This window comes from Oryx dammah, unplaced genomic scaffold (genome assembly GCF_014754425.2).
Source record: "Oryx dammah isolate SB20612 unplaced genomic scaffold, SCBI_Odam_1.1 HiC_scaffold_27, whole genome shotgun sequence".
NCBI lineage: Eukaryota > Metazoa > Chordata > Mammalia > Artiodactyla > Bovidae > Oryx > Oryx dammah.
The window spans coordinates 9,946,031-9,965,474 of NW_024070211.1; the positions used below are offsets into that span (position 1 = coordinate 9,946,031).

Genomic DNA, 19,444 nt, shown 5'->3' on the forward strand with positions numbered 1-19,444 from the left:
CGAGCAGCGTCTGGCTCCCACCTTCCTCTCTGTCCTCACACCACCCCCTCCCTCTTACTTCACCCCAGGTTCCTCAAACATGCTCTCTTCAGGGGCCCTGAGCTTTGAAAGATAGGCTCCTTCTTGTCATGTGCTCTGCTCAAAAGCCAGCTCCCTAGAGAGGGCTTCGCTGACCATCCAAAGCAGCACGTCTTTCTCCTATCTATTTCCTTCAGGCCATTTATCACTGCCTGACGTTGTGTCCACTGTCCAACACCGCGTGCTGGCCTGCGAACCCCCTGACGTCAGGAGCCTCCTCAGTTTGCTCCTGGCTGTGACCTCAGCACCCAGAAGCGTGTGGGCCGGGGTGGGGGGTGGTGAGGGGGGCTACATGCTAGACTAGGTGGCCAGGAAGGCCTATCTGAAGAGGTGACATCTATTTAGAGCCTGAACGAGGCAGCCAGCCTGTGGCCATCTCCAAGCAGTCTTCCAGGTGGGGGAAAGCAAGAGCTGTGGCCCCATGGAGGAAGAGGTCTGGCGAGGAAGGCTTGGTTGGTTTGAGGAACCCAAGAAGCTTGGTGTGAGTGAAGCAGGGGAAAGAGTAGCAGGGAGTGAGGGAGAGAGGGGCAGATGGGCCATACCTCTCCTGGGTTTTATCCCAAGTTCATCAGGAAGCAATTGAAAGATTTTAAACACAGGAACTGGAGGAGGAAATGGCAACCCACTCCAGTATTCTTGCCTGGCAAAATCCCATGGACAGAGGAGCCTGGCGGGCTACAGTCCATGGACTCGCAAAGAGTCGGACACTTGTCAGCAAACACGGCAACACCATGTTGCTGGTTATATTTCTAAATGAACTGCACCGGCTGCTCTGTGGAGGGCTGATTACAGACGGAGGGGAGTGGGCCAGGAGACTGCTGGAGTCACCGGGTTAGAGACGCTCGTCGTGGCTTAGACAGAGGTGGAAACGCAAGGCAGGGGCTCCATTCGACCCGTGGAGCCATCTGTCCTCCCATCCAGAGAGGCCTGTGAGTCAGCAGCCCCCTGGCTGGAGGTCTAGATGCTCGCAATCCAGCCCAGTCCACCTACCCAATCTTATTTCTCAGCGACCCCCAGCCCAGACTTTCCTCCCAGCTGACGGTCTCCTCTCAGCTGCCCACCCATGCCTACAGCACGTGCTGCGACCCTCACCTGACCTGCCACCCCACCACCACCACCACGTGAGAGTCTGGTGAAGACAGCGGCACAAAGACCCCTGCTCATTCCAGCCTCCTTTCTCCCCTCCCTGAAGTCTTTCTGGGCTTCAGGCAGTGGCACAGCTATTATAGGAGCTTCCCTCATAGCTCAGTTGGTAAAGAATCTGCCTGCAATGCAGGAGACCTGGGTTCCATCCCTGGGTCAGGAAGATCCCCTGGAGAAAGAAACAGCAACCCACTCCAGTATTCTTGCCTGAGAAATCATATGGACAGAGGAGCCTGGCAGGATACAGCCCATGGGGTTGCAAGAGTTGGACACGACTTAGTGACTCAACCACCACCACCACGGCAGCTATCAGGGAGCACGTCATTATTCCCTCTTTTCACTTTCCTGAGGCAGCTGTAAGTTGGATAAAGGCAGACATCAGACTCGCACCCTTCAGGGTTGTGGGGACACTCAGACTATGACAGGCTGCGTGGAGCCCTCAGCACAAGGCCAGGCACCCTGGGGTCTCACTCAAGGGCAGCTCCTCCCTGACTGCCTGTGTCTGAGGACACCCAGCCCAGGTGCTCACTACTCTGCAGGGAGGCTCGGCTTCTCTGCCCAGCCAGGCAGGTGGATGAAGCACGTTTGGGGGTGATGTGGAGGGGATGGAGGATGCGCCGTGCGTTTCAAAAGCACAAGTCGATGACTCCGCATCATCTAAGCTCCGCATCACCCACATCTCGCCTTGCCCCAGCGCCCCCTCCATGTGAGATGAGCAAACTCCTGCTTAACTGTCAAGCTCCGGGAAGCCTTCCTGATCCATCGCCCGCCGCCCAACTCCTCCCATGAGCCCACAGTTCTGAGGGCCCTGCTGTGGCACTTCACAGCACACGGCGAGTGCCTGTTTATACACCAGCCTCTCCCGTGAGGCTGGGATTATATTTATTCTTCTTTCCATCTGTAGCACAGCATTTATCAGACATGAATCAGTGTTAACTGAGTGTGTCTCTCCCCATTCCCAATTCAGTTGCTCAGTTGTGTCCAACTCTTCACAACCCCGTGGACTGCAGCACGCCAGGCTTCCCTGTCCATCACCAACTCCCACAGTTTACGCAACTCATGTCCATCGAATTGGTGATGCCATCCAACCATCTCATCTTCTGTCATCCCCTTCTCCTCCTGCCTTCAATCTTCCCCAGCATCAGGGTCTTTTCAAATGAGTCAGCTCTTTGCATCACGTGGCCAAAGTATTGGAGTCTCAGCTTCAACATCAGTCCTTCCAATGAACATTCAGGACTGATTTCCTTTAGGGTGGACTGATTCCCAACTGATGATCAAACTCAGACACTGCAGCTCATGGTCTCATTCTATGCTCATCCCAGTCACGATGACAGTCAGCCCTACTCCAACATCCTCCAGCCCCCTTACCTAAAATCATCCTCCACTGCTAGACTTCACTCTCTCCTCTTCTTTTAAAACAATTTCTTTTCTTTTTTTTTTTTTTTTTCGGTCACACTTTGTAGCTTGTGGGATCCTAGTTCCCTGCCAGGAATTGAATCCACACCCTCAGCCGTGAGAGCACGGAGTCCTAGCCACTGGACCACCAGGAAATTCCCTCCTCTTCCTTTAATGCTACAGGATGGTGGTAACTCCCATTTCTGAGCGCTTATGATGTGCTCGGGGCTTTACAGACATTATCCCATTTGCTTCTGGAGACTGAGGCTCAGACAAGGTGATGCAGTTATGAAGTGGCAGAATCTTCTGCCCTTAACACTGGCACAGATCACCTGGCACCTCATCAGAGCTGAATTTATTTTAAAAATCATCATCTGTTCTGCAAAATTTAGTGCTTTTATAGTTACATATCAAATTGTCACACAAAATCTCGCTTTGCTCATTAAATGCTTCAAGTGATAAGTCTTGCTACTCCAGCGAGGTGGGGAAAGGACTGTTACGTAGGAGATACAGCACAGCACTTGGAATGGGAAGCCCTGGGTCTGGCTTCAGCTGTGCCGCAGTCAGGCTATGTGATCCTAGGCAAGTCACCCAAGCGCTCTGGGCCTCAGTTTTCTCATTTGTATAAAGGAGAATGACAGTATCTCTCCAAAACGTTTTCTGATGCATGCTCAAAAGCGCTCCACCCACTTCACTGAAATAATAAATTTTATTTATCCGCAGCCACCTCACCCCTGCATTTAGTGCAGTACTGGGTGCCCAGCAGGGATCAGGAAGTCTTGCTGAGTGATTTTACAGTTGCTGGAGATTCAGGAGTCACAGAAAATAAGCCACTATCTATTTCTCCTCCTCCTGATCATTCTGTTCAGAATGTGTCAAACTCTGCCACACATCTTACAAGGGCACTCTCCCTGAATCCTCCCGACACCTCTGCCAGGTGTTGCCCCATGTTTGCATGCGTGCATGCTAAGTCATGTCTGACTCTTGGTGACCCCATGGACAGTAGCCTGCCAGGCTCCTCTGTCCATGGGATTCTCCAGGCAAGAATACTGGAGTGAGTTGCCATTTTCTTCTCCAGGGTATCTTCCTGACCCAGGGATCAAACCTGCATCTCTTACATCTCCTGCACTGACAGGCAGGTTCTTTAACCACTCATGCTGCCTGGGAAGATCCCCATGTCGGGAATCATCAGATTGAGACTCAAACAGGGAAGTGACTTGCCTGAGTCACTACAGATTTGAGCTAAGATTTGAACCCAGGTTTGTCAAGTTGCAAAGCCTCTGTTTCTAACTACCATGCTTCCTGAGGAAATTGCTCTGGGCCACTCTCTGCAATCCAAAAGTCCTGCCCCAAGTCAAAGCTTTGGACTGTGCCCAGTAAGCCCTGTTTCAATCAAGCGTCTCATCTATATCCTACCTATTCTTCAAGGCCTAGTTCACCAGTCATCTCTATGAAGCCTCCTTGGTCCTCCAAGGTAGGAAGGTCTTCCTTTTTTTATTTTTCTAACATTTATTTATTTAATTTTGGTTGTACTGGGTCTGAGTTGCTGCTTGTGGGATCTAGAGTCCTGACGAGGGATTGGGAGCATGGGGTCCTGGCTATTGGACCACTGGGCAAGTCCCAGGAAGGTCTTTCTGCCTCCTCTCTACCCTCAAAGAATTCTATCTGCACCGCGACTCACACCCAGTTTCTACTGCCTGACTCTTCTGCATCTACACTGAATTCCTCAGAAGAGTCCTTAAGCTGCTTGAGAGAAGCAGTTCTTGCGCATCTTTATTAGCTCCACCAGTCAGGCAGGCCCAGAGGGTGTGGTAGGGTGCCGACTCCCCTCCTGCGCTGAGCTGTACTCAGAGCCTTGGGCTGGGCTCAGTGGGGTGAGCTCAAGCGTCTCATCTAAATCCTACCTGCAGGATGCCCTGCCTCCATGCTGGCATCCTGCCTACATGGTATGACATCCAGATTCCTGTGGGCCCTGGCCCCAGGAGATAAGATCTCATCCCCTGGACTGATGGCAAAGATCCAATAAAAAGCAGAGCTCTCAGGCTCTTTGCTGGTTTGTAAAGGAGTCAAAGGCCTGAAGAATCTGATGGGTGAGAACAGAAGCTTCTGGGTTGCAAGGCTTGCACTTGGTTCTCCTGCAAGGACCTGTTTGGACAAAGCCAAATGGCTTCCTGGCCAGGAACAGCTCTTCTAACAGAAAGTCCAGCAGGAAGCGCCCTTCCTTAGGCTTTTAGGGCCCACTAGAGAGCTACCAGGTGTCCCCGGTGGCTCAGCAGTAAAGAATCCGCCTGCCAATGCAGGAGCTCTGGGAAACATGGGTTCGATCCCTGGGTCGGGAAGATCTCCTAGAGTAGGAGATGGCAGCCAACCCACTCCGGTATTCTTGCTTGGAGAATCCCAGGGACAGAGGAGCCTGGCAGGGTTGCAAAGAGTCAGACACAACTGAAGTGACTAAGCATGCATGCAGAGAGCTGCCACTGCTCAGATACAACATCCAGGCCAAAGACCATGGCCCCTCCTCTTGGTCCAGCTCTTACTGCCTAGAGACCCCTGGGTTAGTTAACGGAACAGGGAAAGCCCTCCCTCTGCCATTAATTCATGTGACACTGGGCACATCCTCTCTGCGCCTTAATGGGGAGATGAGAGGACTGGATCAAAACATCTCCAGTTCCCCGTTGGGTCCAGGGACCACAGGCTATGATTAGGTTCTTTCTACCTCTAATATCCTACAGGTAGAATAATATTCTCTATTTTCACTCCCAGAAGCAGAGTCAGAGCAGGAGGTGGCGGTCCTCAATCCAAGAAATAGCAGAGGCCAATCGAGACTGCCTAGTATTATGCCTTCAAAGCTTATCCCCTTCAGAAGCAAGGACACGTTTCTACTGCCTCCAAGGTAGCTGTTTCACCTAACAGAGTCTCAGAGGACTGTCTGGGCCTTGACCACTTAAAACAGAAAAACGGCAGAAGGCCTGAGTGACCTCCCAGGCTATGAGAAGCGCTCACCCTGGAAACCCAGCAGACCAGGGGGCAGAATGAACCTAGTACCTTGCCAGCCTACACTGGGCAAGGGGGGCCTCTCTTGTCTGCTTTGATCCCCAATCCAAAAAAGCTTTTCTCTACTTTACAGAGTCATTTTCCCTCTCTTCTCCCAGGACACAGCTTGCTTATTCTAACGGGGTTCATTCCCTGTGCCTAGAAGGAGTTCTGCAGTTCCCACTGAGGACAGAATTAACTACCACTTCTGGTGGCTCAGATGGTAAGGAATCTGCCTGCAATGCAGGAGACCTGGGTTTGATCCCTGGGTCAGGAAGATCTACTGGAGAAGGAAATGGTTACCTACTCCAGTATTCTTGCCTGGAGAATTCCATGGACAGAGAAGTCTGGTGGGCTACAGTCCATGGAGTCACAAAGAATCAGATGCGACTGAGCAACTAACACATACTCATCCGAGGAAAGTCCTTTACCTGTCTTCAGATTCCCACAGGACAAAGGGTCAAAGCTCTTAATGTTTCTGGCGGGGGCGGAGGTGCAGGGAATAGATCCCGTTGCTATCTGTGGCTACTATGGGCTTTCTTCCTCGATAAAAACACACAAATATTTGTAGACTATTTTGGGGGGTACCATGGGCCCCCAAACTCCATCGAGGACTCAAAAAGATTCTTAGAAACCTAGATCCTAGAAGAAAAGCAGGTCACCCAGTCCCTTCTCTCACCTAAGCCAGGATCCCTTCTAACAGCAAGCCTCCCACCACCGTCAAGGGATGTTCCTCTTCTTCATCTGGCCCACCGCTCAAGATTACCTCCTCCAGGGAGCCTTCCCTCATCTCTTCTCCTCCTCTCTGAGCCCCTCAGCATCTCAGTCAGAGCCACACAAGTTCCCACCTGTACTTTCTTCCCAAGCAAGAGAGCTGGCTCTCTGTGGACCCACTTATTTAACCCCATAACCCTGAACCAGAGTTGGAGATGACCGTGATCGTGAATATGAGAATTCTGTGCTTTGAAACCAGGGTTCATGACAGCAGTGGGCCCTTCCCCAAAACAATGGGGCTGCGGAAATCTCCCTCCAGAGCCAGGCTGCCCAGGCCTCACAAGAGCAGGAGTTTCCCTGGGATGACTGCCTTTCCTACGGGAATGTCCCAGAGAGCCTTTCAGCAACTGAAACCGGCAGACAGGGAAACTAAGGCCCAGGGAAGCAAAATGACGTGCCACAGATCAATATTCATAGAAAGAGGTCCCTGATTCATAGACCCAGTCCCTGATTCCAAGCCTAGAGCTCTTCTCCTTACACAAGTGGCTTTATAAAAACTAAATCTGGGGGCTTCCCTGGTGGCTCAGTGGTAAAGAATCCGCCTGCCAATGCAGGAGACATGGGTTTGATCCCTGGTCTGGGAAGATCCCATGTGCCACGGAGCAACTAAGCCCATGAGCCTAGTCTCTAGAGCCCAGGAACCACACCTACTGAGCCCACACGATGGAGCCACTGGAGTCTGCCTGCTCTAGAGCCTGTGCTCTGCCCAAGAAAAGCCACGGCAATCAGAAGCCTGTGCACTGCAGCCAGAGAGGAGCCCCCAAAAGCCTGCACAGCAATGAACACCCAGCACAGCCAAAAATAAACACCAAATTTTTAAAAATACACTTTTTAAAAAAAGCTAAATTCGTCCTCACACTCCCACACTCATACATGCATGAGAGTTTCTGAAAAGGTGCACAAGAAAGTTAACAGGGGTAACCTCTGGGGAGTGCCACAGTGGAGGTGGTCAGAGAAGTGAGGAAGCTAACATTTACCTTAATACCCTTCTCTACTGCTGGATTTTATTTTTGTTTGTTTTGTTTTACCATGAATGTGTTTTATGTATTCAAATTATAAAAATAAATCTGCCACCAAAAGGAGATTCTGGCCGCAGCCCACCTCCAACACACAAATAGAAACAGAGAGAAGCCTTAAGTCCTCCTGTCCGGGTAAACTACAAATTAGCGGGAAAAAAAAAAAATTAGCGAGACTGCCTTTTCACATAGTCCATGATCACTGGTCTTATTAATTCACAGTCGTGGTGCGGTTGATGACTTGAGGAATCTTACCAGGAAAAGCTAAATTCAATTAGGGCTCTTGGCGGCTCCCTGAGGAAGCTCTGGTATCTTGCTTTTACTTACACAAATTGAGGGCAAACCAAATGGATCCAGACTCTCCCAGAGAGACCCCACCCAGCTCTGGGAGGATGCCCTTGCGGACCCTCCATTAGCGCGAAGCAGAGAGATGGGAGAGGCGGGGGCTGGCTGGCGCCTGACATCCCTCTGTGTCAGACAGGTCTCCTGGCTGCCTCAAACGCTTCCCACGGACACTATCTCTGCATGGAAGTCAGTCATACACTCATTCGTCCCCTCAGATCTTTCGGAGCCCTTCTTCCATGCCAGGCACAGAGGAGAAAGCAAACAAAGGCTCTGCCCTCAAAGGGCTGACATTCTGGTAGGAATCGCGTACGAAGAATAGCTCTCTCTGTCCCGCCTGCTTCCCTAATTCCTCTCCATCTTCAAGACTGGCTCAAGTTCCCCCTCCTCTGAAAAGCCTTCTCTAACCATCTGTGCCCTCGGGCACTGCCTCTTCCCTCTGAACTTTGCCTCTGCCAGGAGTCTGCCCAGCCCTCAGCACAGAGAGACCATTTTCTCCAAGCAGACTGGAAGCTCCTGGTGAGCCGGGCCTGGGTCTCTCACTCTTCCTGGTTCCCCGATGGGCCACCAAGCTCAGAGCCTGCTGGTGGGTTTCGGCTCATTTCCCTCTACGACCTCAGCTGGAACAGATGAATTAATTAGCTGCCCTCAGTCCTGGCTGGCCAGCCCAAAGCCAGAGCTTCTGTGAGTTTGTCTGGCACACAGAAGTGCTATGTAAATGTTAACTGCTTCTTGTTTTGGTGAACTTATAGACTCTGCTGGTGCACGTCTGTGATGTCACCTCTTTGCCTTCCGTGACCTAGTCTCAACTAGGCCCAGTGCTGTGAAAGGGCCAGTATGGGCTTAGGGGGCAAGTGTCCCACACAAGGGACTGGGAAGGGGGCTAGGGAAGGAATAGCACTTCTTCTGAATCTTGCTCAGAGCTGCTTAAGGGCGCTATCTTTTCAGGAAAGTGCTTGCCTGGGGAATTTGGGGAAACTCCAGGCTCTCATCAAGTCAGTGTCAGAACTCAGGGGTCAACGTCTGACCTAACAGACCCCCAAACTGGCCTCATGTGTTGATAGAACTTTAAGGGGGAAGGAAATGAAGTCAGCACGATCTCAGGGAAGGGGGTGGGGGCAGCCCACTGATCCGAGCCCAACTCAAAACCTAGTTCAGTTAAAATTAGATTAGCCTATAAGATTAAAAATACCCACATGTAATCACGGGCTGCCTTAAAGTACCAGTTGATGCTTGTCGGCATCTAAAGAGATGGTCGGGCCCAGCACGGTGTGTGCAGACAACCTTGGGGAGACGTGTCTGACTCAGACGTTTGCAGGGGGAGTGAGTGCTGCAGAAGGAGGCCCACACAGGCGATGGATGACTCAGGGATAACCCAGGTCCTGGGTTTGCTGAGTGAGCCTTCTCTCCCCACCACGGAAGGAAAGGGGGGCGGGGTGGGGGGGTGGAGACAGGAGGACGGAGGGAGAGAGGCAGGCCTGCCAGCCAGCTGCACACAGGCTGGCGTTCCCGAAGGGAGCCCAGGTCCCTCCTGTGTTTCTGAATGCCACCACCTCCGAGAAGGCCTATTTGCTTCATAGCAAGGCTTTGCGGGGGAGGGGGGCGCACAGTTTTACTACCCCCCCAACCCAAGAAATGATCCACAGAGAGCAGCCAAGACTTGAAATGCCTTCATTCTCCCTATTTTAAAATGATCATGGGAAAAAGAAAGCTTTTGAACTGAAAGGGAATCAGGGCATGATGATGAAAAGAACACAAGCTCCAAAGTCACACAGATCTGAGATTCAACCCCAGTGCTTTCCAGCTGGGCAACATCTGACACAGCGTCCCAAACAGGAGCTTGATATGTGACGGCTCACATAATTAACAAGTATTTAATATAAATACTGCGAATGAGGCAATGAGGGCTCAGAGAAGCAGTGCCTTGCCTAAAAGGTCACACAAGCGGCAAAAAACTAGAACCAGATCCCAGGTCTCTTGACTTTCCCTCTTCTGCCCCATCCTGCATGTTTTCTGCTGTAATTCACTCCTCTGCCTCTCCTTTCTCCCCCCCGAGGGCCTGCAACACATCAAGGGAAAGGGAAAGCTCTCCATTTCAAAAGCTTGCTGCTCCACAGACTGGGAGAAGGACAGACCCCAAGGCTGAGTCAGCCTTCACACGCTCACACTCTTTCTTCATACAAATACTAGGCGTGTGTGAGAGGTCAAGGACCTGGAGTTGAGGTGGCCTGGGCTCCAGAGCAACCCAAACCACCATGCTCCTTTCGCCCGTCCTTCCTCCAAGAGGAAACTGTCCCTCCTGTCAACCGTTCAGGTTACCAACAGGGATGTGTCTGGTCATCTACTCTAGCTAAAGCCTCTTGGGACCTCCAGTCTCCCTTCACAATGGCCTGACCAGGCAGGAAAGAGGACAAGGTCTTGGGTTATAAGTCTGGGGTCTGACTCCTTACTTGTTAAGTGACCTGCTTGAGGTTTCCTTCGATGTAAAATGACATCTGGTACATTAGATGTCATTAGTGGTACATCAATACTACTTGCGGGGGACTTCCCTGGTGATCCAGTGGCTGGGACTCCATGCTCCCAATGCAAGGGGTCTGGGTTCAATCCCTGGTCAGGGCACTAGATCTCACATGTCCCAAGTAAGAATTTCCATTCCACAATGAAAACTGAAGCTCCCTGTGTGCTGCAACTAAGACCCAGTGCAGCCAAATAAATAAATATTAACAAAAACAAAAGCACCACCTGCTATTCTAGCCCACAGGACCATTGAGAAGATCAGAATTAAACAGTGTATATGCAAGTGCTTTGGAAACAAGTTACAATACTAATGAGAATTAGTACTAAACTCCACCTGCCTTAAAGGGCTAAAGACAATTGTGCCACCTGCTCTCAACACAGAGGCTGCCTCTCAGGGGACCCTGCTGGGCCCCAAAGGTAACCCAAAGCAGCCCAGCACCCTTCCCACCCAGAGGCCAGAGATGGTAATCACAAGGTTAGCCACCCCTGCTGGCAAAAGGAAACGACCCTCTAATTGGTCCTCCCCCGTCCAAGCAGGGAGGTCAGACCACTGAGAGAGCAAAGAGGTGGCAGGCAGGGTCGCTAGCAGAGGACAAGGGATAGGCCCAGCCCGGCTGCGGGATTCAGGTGCACACATGCAGGCTCACGGGGACAGAGGATGCCAGCACCGAACCCCAATGGCTCTCTTGGTGGAGGGAGAGAGCTCCTGCCATCAACAAGTGCCAGCCCCTAAGGCGTGCATGCTCAGTCACTAAGTCATGTCTGACTCTGCAATCCCATGAACTGTAGCCCACCAGGCTCCTCTGTCCTTGGGATTTCCTAGGTAAGAATACTGGAGTAGGTTGCCATTTCCTTCTCCAGGGGATCTTCCTGACCCAAGGATCGAACCCGAGTCTCCTGCATTAGCAGGCAGATTCTTTACCATTGAGCCACCTGGGAAGCCGCCAGCTCCGATAGGGAGTACTAAAATCCCTGCTAGCAGGTGTGGTGAGCTGGGCAGCTACTCCCTGCAGAGGCCAGGCATCTGCTGAGGGGAACGTGAGGGCGAGAGATGCAGCTGTGCCCTGAGAGGAGGTTGTGCCATGACTCAAGCAGAGAACGGCAGCTCCACATCACAGCCGACAACCCCTCTGAGCTGTTTCCTCATCTGTGAAACAGAGATAGCCTTTATCTCATCCAATTTTAGTAAGAATTAAACGAGATTACTTCTGCCTGACACTACTCTGCAGATACTCAATAAATGGTAATTCTTTTTAAAATACACAGCCCCCCAACAGAAGAGATGTCACAGGACAGGCTAGGCCGGATGCCAAAGCTGTGGATAAACAATAAGGGATACGGCTTTGGGGGAGAAATGAAAGCAATGGCTGTGGGCTGGAGTGGCCTGGGAAGACCGCCCAAAGAGGAGGAACCTGAACAGGCCCTGAAAAGCCGCCACAGCGCTGGACTCCGTGTTGGGTATCCCACGTTCGGCCTCTGTGTCGATGCTGGAGGAAAGAAATGGCATCCTCACCCTCCTGATGAGGCAAGTCAGGTTCAGAGACACCAGGTGCCTGGTCACGCAGGTACCAGAGGCAAAGCCCCGACTTTGTGACCTTGTCTGTCCTTCCCACCAGAACTGGAGGGGGAGCGGCCGCGAGGGGCAGGACAGAGAGGAGAGGGGCGTCTCATGGGGGCTCAGCTGAGTGAAGCCCAGGCTACATGACCAGCAGAGGCCCTCCAAGTGCCCTGGCGCCCTGGGACCCAGGGCTCCTACCTGAACCTCCCTCTCAGGCTCCAGCTGACCTCCCCACCCTGTCCCGCGGGTATTCTGCTGTTTCTTCCCAAAGAGAAAAAGGTCACCTTTTCCTTTTTGGAGAGTTCCACCTGGGCTTCTAGGGACAGTTTCAAGGTGACCTTTAAGTTGTTCCTCTCTCCTGAGAAGTGAGAGAAGCGAGTTCTAGTCTTACACAGGAAACCAGCCTTTGGGTCTGATATCCACACGTGTGAACTGGGCAATAACGACCCCTATCTCCCCTCCTCACAGACCTGTTCTGAGGAGGACATGTTAGGATCCACCTTGCAAAGACCAAAACCAAGAAAAGCTATAAGATGTGAAGGGACAAAGGAAGGCTTTTTTTTTTTTTTTGTCTGTGGTCAGGAGACGAGTTGAATACCTGCTTCACGGGCTGCCAGGAGCTGGACGTGGGTAAACAGCTGTATGGGGTGCCAGTAGAGAGCTGGGTTACAGCGAGGAGCTCCCTTGAAACACACACAGGACTGGGAGCCAGGTAAACAGAGAGACAAAGAGGGATTCATACAGGGTCCAAACCCCAGTGGGGGTGGGGTGGGATGTGGAGTGGTCCTACCCAGGGCTTGGAGTCGTTCTCCCAGTTCTCCCAGGGGGCTCACCCCCTACTCACATCAATAGGCCCTCCCCACGAGAAAAAGGCAAGAATCCCTGACTGTCGGGCTTCCTGTGTGGCTCAGCTGGTAAAGAATCCGCCTGCAACGCGGGAGACCTGGGTTTGATCCCTGGGTTGGGAAGATCCCCTGGAGAAGGAGACTGTCAGAGAGAGAGAAAAGGCCTGAGAAGGGAAGAGACTTGCCCCAAGTCACCCACTGAGTCACTCAGAAAGAACCCAGAAGCATCTCCTCTAGAACTTCAGCTCTAGGGCCTTCCCCAGGAGGTCCAGGGGTTAAGATTCTGTGCTTCCACTGCAGGGGGCACTGGTTCAATTCCTGGTTGGGAACTAAGATTCCACATGCCACGCCTGTGCAGCCAAAATAATTTTTTTTTAATAGCATCACTTTATTATTATTTTAAAATTTATTTATTTACTGTAATTGGAGGCTAATTACTTTACAATATTGTAGTGGTTTTTGCCATACATTGACACGAATCAGCCGTGGGAGTACAGGTGAATAATTTTTTTTTAATCTTCGGCTCTAACGCCATCCACCCTTGGCCAGTGTCTACCTGAGGCTCTGCTCCACGACCCGGACAAGAGTGAGAAGTGCACACAGCACCTTCTGTTCTTAAAGGAGAGGTGACGTGCGAGGGAAGCAGCTGTCACAGATGACAGAATGAGGCCCCCAACAGGGCGCCTACCTACGCTGGAGCACTGAGAGAAGAGGCAAGACCCCAAGATGAACTCCAAGGCTCCAGAGTGTGGTTGAGAGCGAGCACGGCCTCGGTCCCACAGCCCACCCCCCCGGAGTCAGCTGGCACCATGTCCCTTCCCCACAGGACCTGCTAAAGCGAAAAGAAGAATAAAGTCGGTGGGACCGACTTTCAGTCTTTCTGAAACCTGAAGGAAGGGCTCCGGGCGGCAGCCTAGGCTCCTCCAGCCTCCGGGGAAGGCTCTAGGAGGCCGAGGTGGGGAGGCGTTTACCTGAGGTGGTTAAACTACCAACAGGGCTGGCCGCACCTCACTGAGCACTTCCTGTGAGCACAAAGGCAGCTTCACGCGCGTTAATTTCTGTCCTCACCACGTCAGCAGCACCGTAACTGGATACTAGTATTTACCCCTTTTAGACTTGAGAAAACTGAGGGTCAGAGAGGGTAAGGGGCAGAGGGGTGCCAGCCTCAGTTCCACACTGCAAAGGGGCGGGGGGAGTTCCCTGGTGGCCGAGTGGTTAGGATTCCAGGCTCTGACTACTGCAGCCTCGGTCAGTCCCTAGGTGGGGAACTGAGATCCCTCAAAAACAGACAGCCAACACAAGGGGGAGATGGGCTTTCGCTTTCGGCCACCTGAACAGGGACCCTTAAGATCACCTTTCTACTCTCTTCCCCAGGATGGCCAGGTGCGAGGGCACCTCTGTTTCCAGAGGCAGAAAAACGTCCTGTCAAAGCAGAGACACAGTCTCTCACAACTGCAAAGGCCCTCAGAGATCATATCCAGCATCCTCACTTTTACAATGGGAAAACTATGGCCCAAGGCTGAATGACTTGCCAGGGTTACCCAAGTCAGTGGAATGGCAGAAATGTCAGACCTGGAAGAAGCCACAAAGATCAACTGACAAGTGAGGAGGCGTCACTGGCCCAAGGTCACAAGGGAGACAGGACAAAAGGCCAAGTTTCCTAACTTCTAGGCTGACACACCCGTGTCATGGCACCACCTCTGCCAACTTCCCGGGGCCCCGGCACAGTTTTGCTGGGGACAAATCAGGCCAAACTTGGTCCCATTGGGACTGGAGTCAGGCCTGCACGGACCAACTCCTGGCTGTCCAGAGTAGGAGCTTAGTGGTCATGCTGTCGACCTACCAGAAGTCGCTGAGACCCACGTGCGTGCACTAGTCCCCCCGAGTCCCCCCGCCCCCCCCCCATACCCTAACACAATGCCAGGTGCGGCTGCGAGGTGACGGGGTTGGAGAGAGGAGGAGGGCAATTTATAAATAGTGCCTGTGAGGCCTCTTCTTGGTCTCACACAGGCAAATGACACACCAGTCACTTCAGCTTCTTATGACAAATTAGGACACAGGGGCTTCAGGATTCAATGGATGCTCAAATTTAGAGATTCTTGCCGGTTTCACAGGTGGGCGAGACCTGCAGAAAAAAGCCCAGTTTGTTCAAGGTCATGTATTTGTCAGAATCAGTACATACGACTCCCCTCGCCCCGGCCTTGATTTTTTTCTGGGCTGCCATCAGGGGATAGGTGCTGGTGGCCCAGCCCCATGTACAGGCCTGCCACTGTCACAGCACCGAAGCCCTGAATCAGGAAGCCAGCTCCTAGATCTGTCACGACAGAAGCACCCGAGCCCTCCTACAGCATGTACCGGAGCCTGCCTCATACCAGCCTGGCATCGCCCTCAGCTCCCGCGTGTCCTTGGGAGAGCTGCAAGGCTTCCTGCCAAGAATCACAAACTCTCCAAACCCAAACCAGCAGAGTCCCAGGCCCTCGTGCCTTCCACAGCTGGCTGGGGGCTAAAAAGGCAAAGGCGGATGTCAAAGCCCCCCAGGACACCACTTCCAGGGACTTCTGGGTCGGGCAGGCTCTGGGGAGCTCAAGCGGCATCTGGAGCACCTATCACCTGGAGCATCTCACCCAGCAGAACAGAGTGCCCAGACCTAGCGAGGAGACAGCCTCTGGAGGGAACCACTTTTCTGTTTCCTTCTTCCAAAAAGAACATTTCACAGTCTCTTCATAGCAGAACATCCTGAGCTTCTCCACCCGTCCCTCTCCCACCATGACTGGCCCGGCTGGGCAGCACTTTGAGACGCAGCAGGGTGCAACCTGGAGGTGAGCTTGACCATCCTCCACTCCCCCTCCCCCACCTCAAACCAGACTTCAGGAATTCCCAAGGCCCCCTGTCCCATAAACTGTATAAAGAATGGCATTCCCGGGCAGGAAACTGACTCAGGGGCTCCTGACCAGCCTGGGCAGGCAGAGCTGATGGATAACACTCCAGGGATGAAGGAAGGAAGGTGAGAATACAGTGATGCCTCATCTTCCACCACACCTGTAAGTCTCCAGCACACACGTTGCCCACTCTACTCAAACTCCTTAGGCAAACCAAGTAGAAAGATCCTCCGTCCTGAAACAGCCTTCCATGAAGCATGTAATTACACTGGTGGCCGGTGACAGAGCAGACTGTGTCACTTGCTGAAGACACGCCTCTCTCACACACACACAGCTGGGCACCTGGCTCCAGAGGAGGCCTGCCAGGCCTGGGAGCCTCGCTGAAGGTACCTAGGACCAGAAGCATCCTCCAGTCCTGCTCTCTCCAGTGAGCAATACCCCGCTCCCATGTGAGGAGGCCTCAGAGCTCAAGTTTGAGAAGCATCAAGATGGCTGGATGGAGGCTGCCTACTATACAGGAGCAGTCCAGACCCTCATTCCGGGGCAGCTTCAAGTGGTAAGGGTGGGCAACAGGCTCCTCAGCTAGGTGACAGCGGAAGCACTGGGGGCGAGGTGGACTTACCTATCTTCATAAGGCAGGCCAGTAGGATCCAAAGGGCGATTTCGAAGGGTGTGCGCACGTGTTGGTAGTCGATGCCCAGGACTGGAAAGGCCTTTCGAGCCTTTGGGCTGTGTTCAGCGAAGGAATGGTTAACTGGGCGGCTCTCGGGGGCGAGCTCCGGTGGGGCGGTGGTGACATCCCCAATTGAGCGTTCCCGGGGCGGCTCTGAGCCTCTGATGGTGCTGGCGGTGGGGCTGGGCTGGAGGCCATGGCTTCTGAGAACCGGCAGCAGCCCCACCAAGGCTACCACCACAAGCAACGACGGGAAGATTCGAGGCGGAGGGAGGCCACTGGCGCCAGACCACAGAAGCATCCCGCTGCTTACCCACCCCCCCGACCCTTAGCAAAAGGAGAGTAAGACCTGGGACATAGGTAGCAAGGGGTCAGCAGGAGCGGGCAGGAGAGACTGCGAGAATCTCTAGGCAAAGTTCATGTTTGAGAGATGTGTTTTTGTGGAAGCAGTCCTCTGGAGGTGGAAAGAAGGCTGGGTTCCCGATCCAGAACGCCAAACTGGAGAAGAGGGACCAGGACCCAGTTAGGACCATAAGAGGAGACCAAAAGGTTTGGAACTCCAGGCCTGGGAAAGGGGATGGGGAGGGGAGAGGCAGCACCCTAGGGACAGAGGAAGGAATAGGATGGGGGTGGACCCCAGGCAAGGAAAAGGGAAGGCGGGGACCCTCTGCTGAGAAAAGTGGCTGAGCTGCTGGGAGTCTTGCTAAGGGAAGGAGTAGAGAGCCTGAGCTAAAAGAAGGGGATTGAAGGGGGTGGGACCCAGTCCAGGAAAAGAAGAAAGAGAGCTGAGAGCCCAGGCTGCGAGGAAGGAGTGAAACCAGAGAGCGGCCGGGAGCTTCCCCACCCAAAGAAGGACCGGGGTGCAGGCGCGCCGGGCTGAGATTCCGGGGAAATGGAGGGAGGCGGAAGGCGGAGGCAGGCGGCCTGGAGAAAGGGCGCCTTGGCGCGGGCTGGGGGCGGCTCGCGGTGGGCCAGCAGCGAAACGCCCCTCCTTGCGGCCCCGGCGCGGTGCTGCGCTGCGCCCTGGCCCAGCTTCAGTTCCTCCGCGTCCAGCTCCACCTCCAGTAGCAGCCCCGGCCCTGGCACCGGCGGCGGCTGACTGCTGTCTACTGAGCTCGGTACTGCCACTTATAGGCACCAGCGAGCAGCCGGCGCTGCGGGCTAGAAGGACCTGTCAGTGCCCGCGCGATGCAGCGACCCCTGTCGCCGAGGAAAGGAAGTATCGCGTCGAAAGAGAAGGGAAGAGTCAGAGATGGCCAAAGTCCAGCATCTACAGAGATTCTAACTTTAAAAAGGGTAAAATGCTCTGCTAATGACAAAGCGCTGTTCACATCCACCTTCGCAGTCTCATGGAGACTTCCCAGGAAACGTGAATGATGTTTTATTGTCTTAGACATTTAGTTACCATGTGACCTTGAGCAAATTATTTAACCTCTGTTCCACAGCTATCTCATCTGAAAAAGTGGAGATAACTGGAGTACCTATACCTGCTGTAGCAAAGTATGTTGTGTTAGTCACTCAGTCGTGCCCGACTCTACAACCCCATGGACTGCAGCCCACCAGGCTGCTCTGTCCATGGGATTTTCCAGGCAAGGATACTGTAGTCGGTTGCCATTTCCTTCTCCAGGGGATCTTCCCAACCCAGGGATGGAGCTCTGGTCTCCCACACTACAGGCAGGGTCTTTACCGCCTGAGCTACCAAGGAAGCCAGTAGTAAAGTATATGTGACGGCTAAATGAGATAATCTATGCAAAGTGTTTAGAATGGAGCCCAGGATGTGGAACCATGATGATGCTTCCAGCTTTGCAGATGAAGAAGCAGGTCAAGAGAGTTCCTTGGATAGTATCAAAATAGTTATGTTGATTTTCTAGGACTGCTGTAACAAAGTTGTACAAACTGAGTGGCTTAAAGAATAGAAATTTATTGTCTCATATACTGGAGGTTAGAGGTCTGAAGTCAAGGGGTCAGCAGAGGACTTCTGAGGGTTCTGAGGAAGAATCTCTTCCAGGTATCTCTCCTAGCTTCTGGTGGTTTGCAGCAGTCTTTGGTGCTCCATTGTAACACCAATCTTTGAGAGGGTAACAGGCAGGAAGGCCAGGGGTCTCTAAACGGAGGAAATAGTTTGTAAGTGTCAGACATTTTTATCTTTTTTAAGTGGCAGGAGGAAACAAACTAGTGATATTTTTTAAAAAAATAATCTGCCCTTCTTCAAAATTCAAGTTAATCATTTTATGGCCCAAAATAAGCCATTTGGTGCCAAAATTATCCCAAAATACATCTTATGAGTAAGGGGCCTGGTGCCATTCTAAGTTTTAAGACATTCCTTTCTTTCATTAACAGACTGCTAATAACTATATAATATCCAACTAAAGACTAGCAGGGGGGATACTCTTTCTGCCCCCTTCTGATACCTATGTCAAAAACTTTCTCTATCTCCTTTATACTGTAATAAAACTTTATTACACAAAAGCTCTAAATGATCAAGCCTCGTCTCTGGCCCCGTATTAAATTCTTCTCCTCTGGGAGCCAAAAACCCCAGCATCGTGATTCAACAACCTTTCAACTTGGTGATCTCCCTGGGCCTCTGTCTCCGGGTCCAGGATTCCCTCTTTTTGCAAGGGTTCCAGTCACACTGGATTAGAGGCCACCCTAAAGACCTACTGGGCTTCCCTGGTGGCTCCGATGGTAAAGAATCTGCCTGCAATGGAGAAGACCCCAGGTCGATCCCTGGGTAGGGAAAACCCCCCAGAGAAGGGCATGGCTACCCACTCCAATATTCTTGCCTGGAGAATAACATGGACAGAGGAGCCTGGCGGGCTACAAAAGAGTTGGACACAACTGAGTGACTAACACACACACACACACACACACTAACGACTTCTTCTTAGTTTGCTCACCTTCAGTAACCCTGTTTTCAAATAAGTCCACATTCACAGGTGCTGGGGGTTAGAAACAACATCTTTGCAGAGGACACAACTCAACCCACAGCAGGGGTGGAACTGAGATTTGAATGTATATGTGATTGCATATTGATTGGAATTGGTAAGAGTCAAGTGATCATGGTTGTACACTGGAATCCTTGGAAAGCTATGAAAAACTCCCACTGCCTGGGACCTTCAGAGGTTCATATCCAGAGCCCACGAACGGTGGGCAGTTTTTCAAAAGATTCCCCAGGTGATTCTAGTGTACAG

General features: G+C 52.4%; 1 protein-coding gene across 1 annotated transcript in view; it reads right to left on the reverse strand.

The window, feature by feature from the left end:
- Nucleotides 1-17,354, reverse strand: part of SLC9A1 (solute carrier family 9 member A1) — a 53,161-nt gene extending 35,807 nt beyond the window's left edge. The window contains exon 1 of the mRNA XM_040229751.1: nt 16,203-17,354. Within this exon, the coding sequence (XP_040085685.1) occupies nt 16,203-16,554 (352 nt within the window). The 5' untranslated portion in view covers nt 16,555-17,354. The remainder of the gene's footprint in view (nt 1-16,202) is intronic.
- Between the last annotated feature and the right edge of the window lie 2,090 nt (nt 17,355-19,444).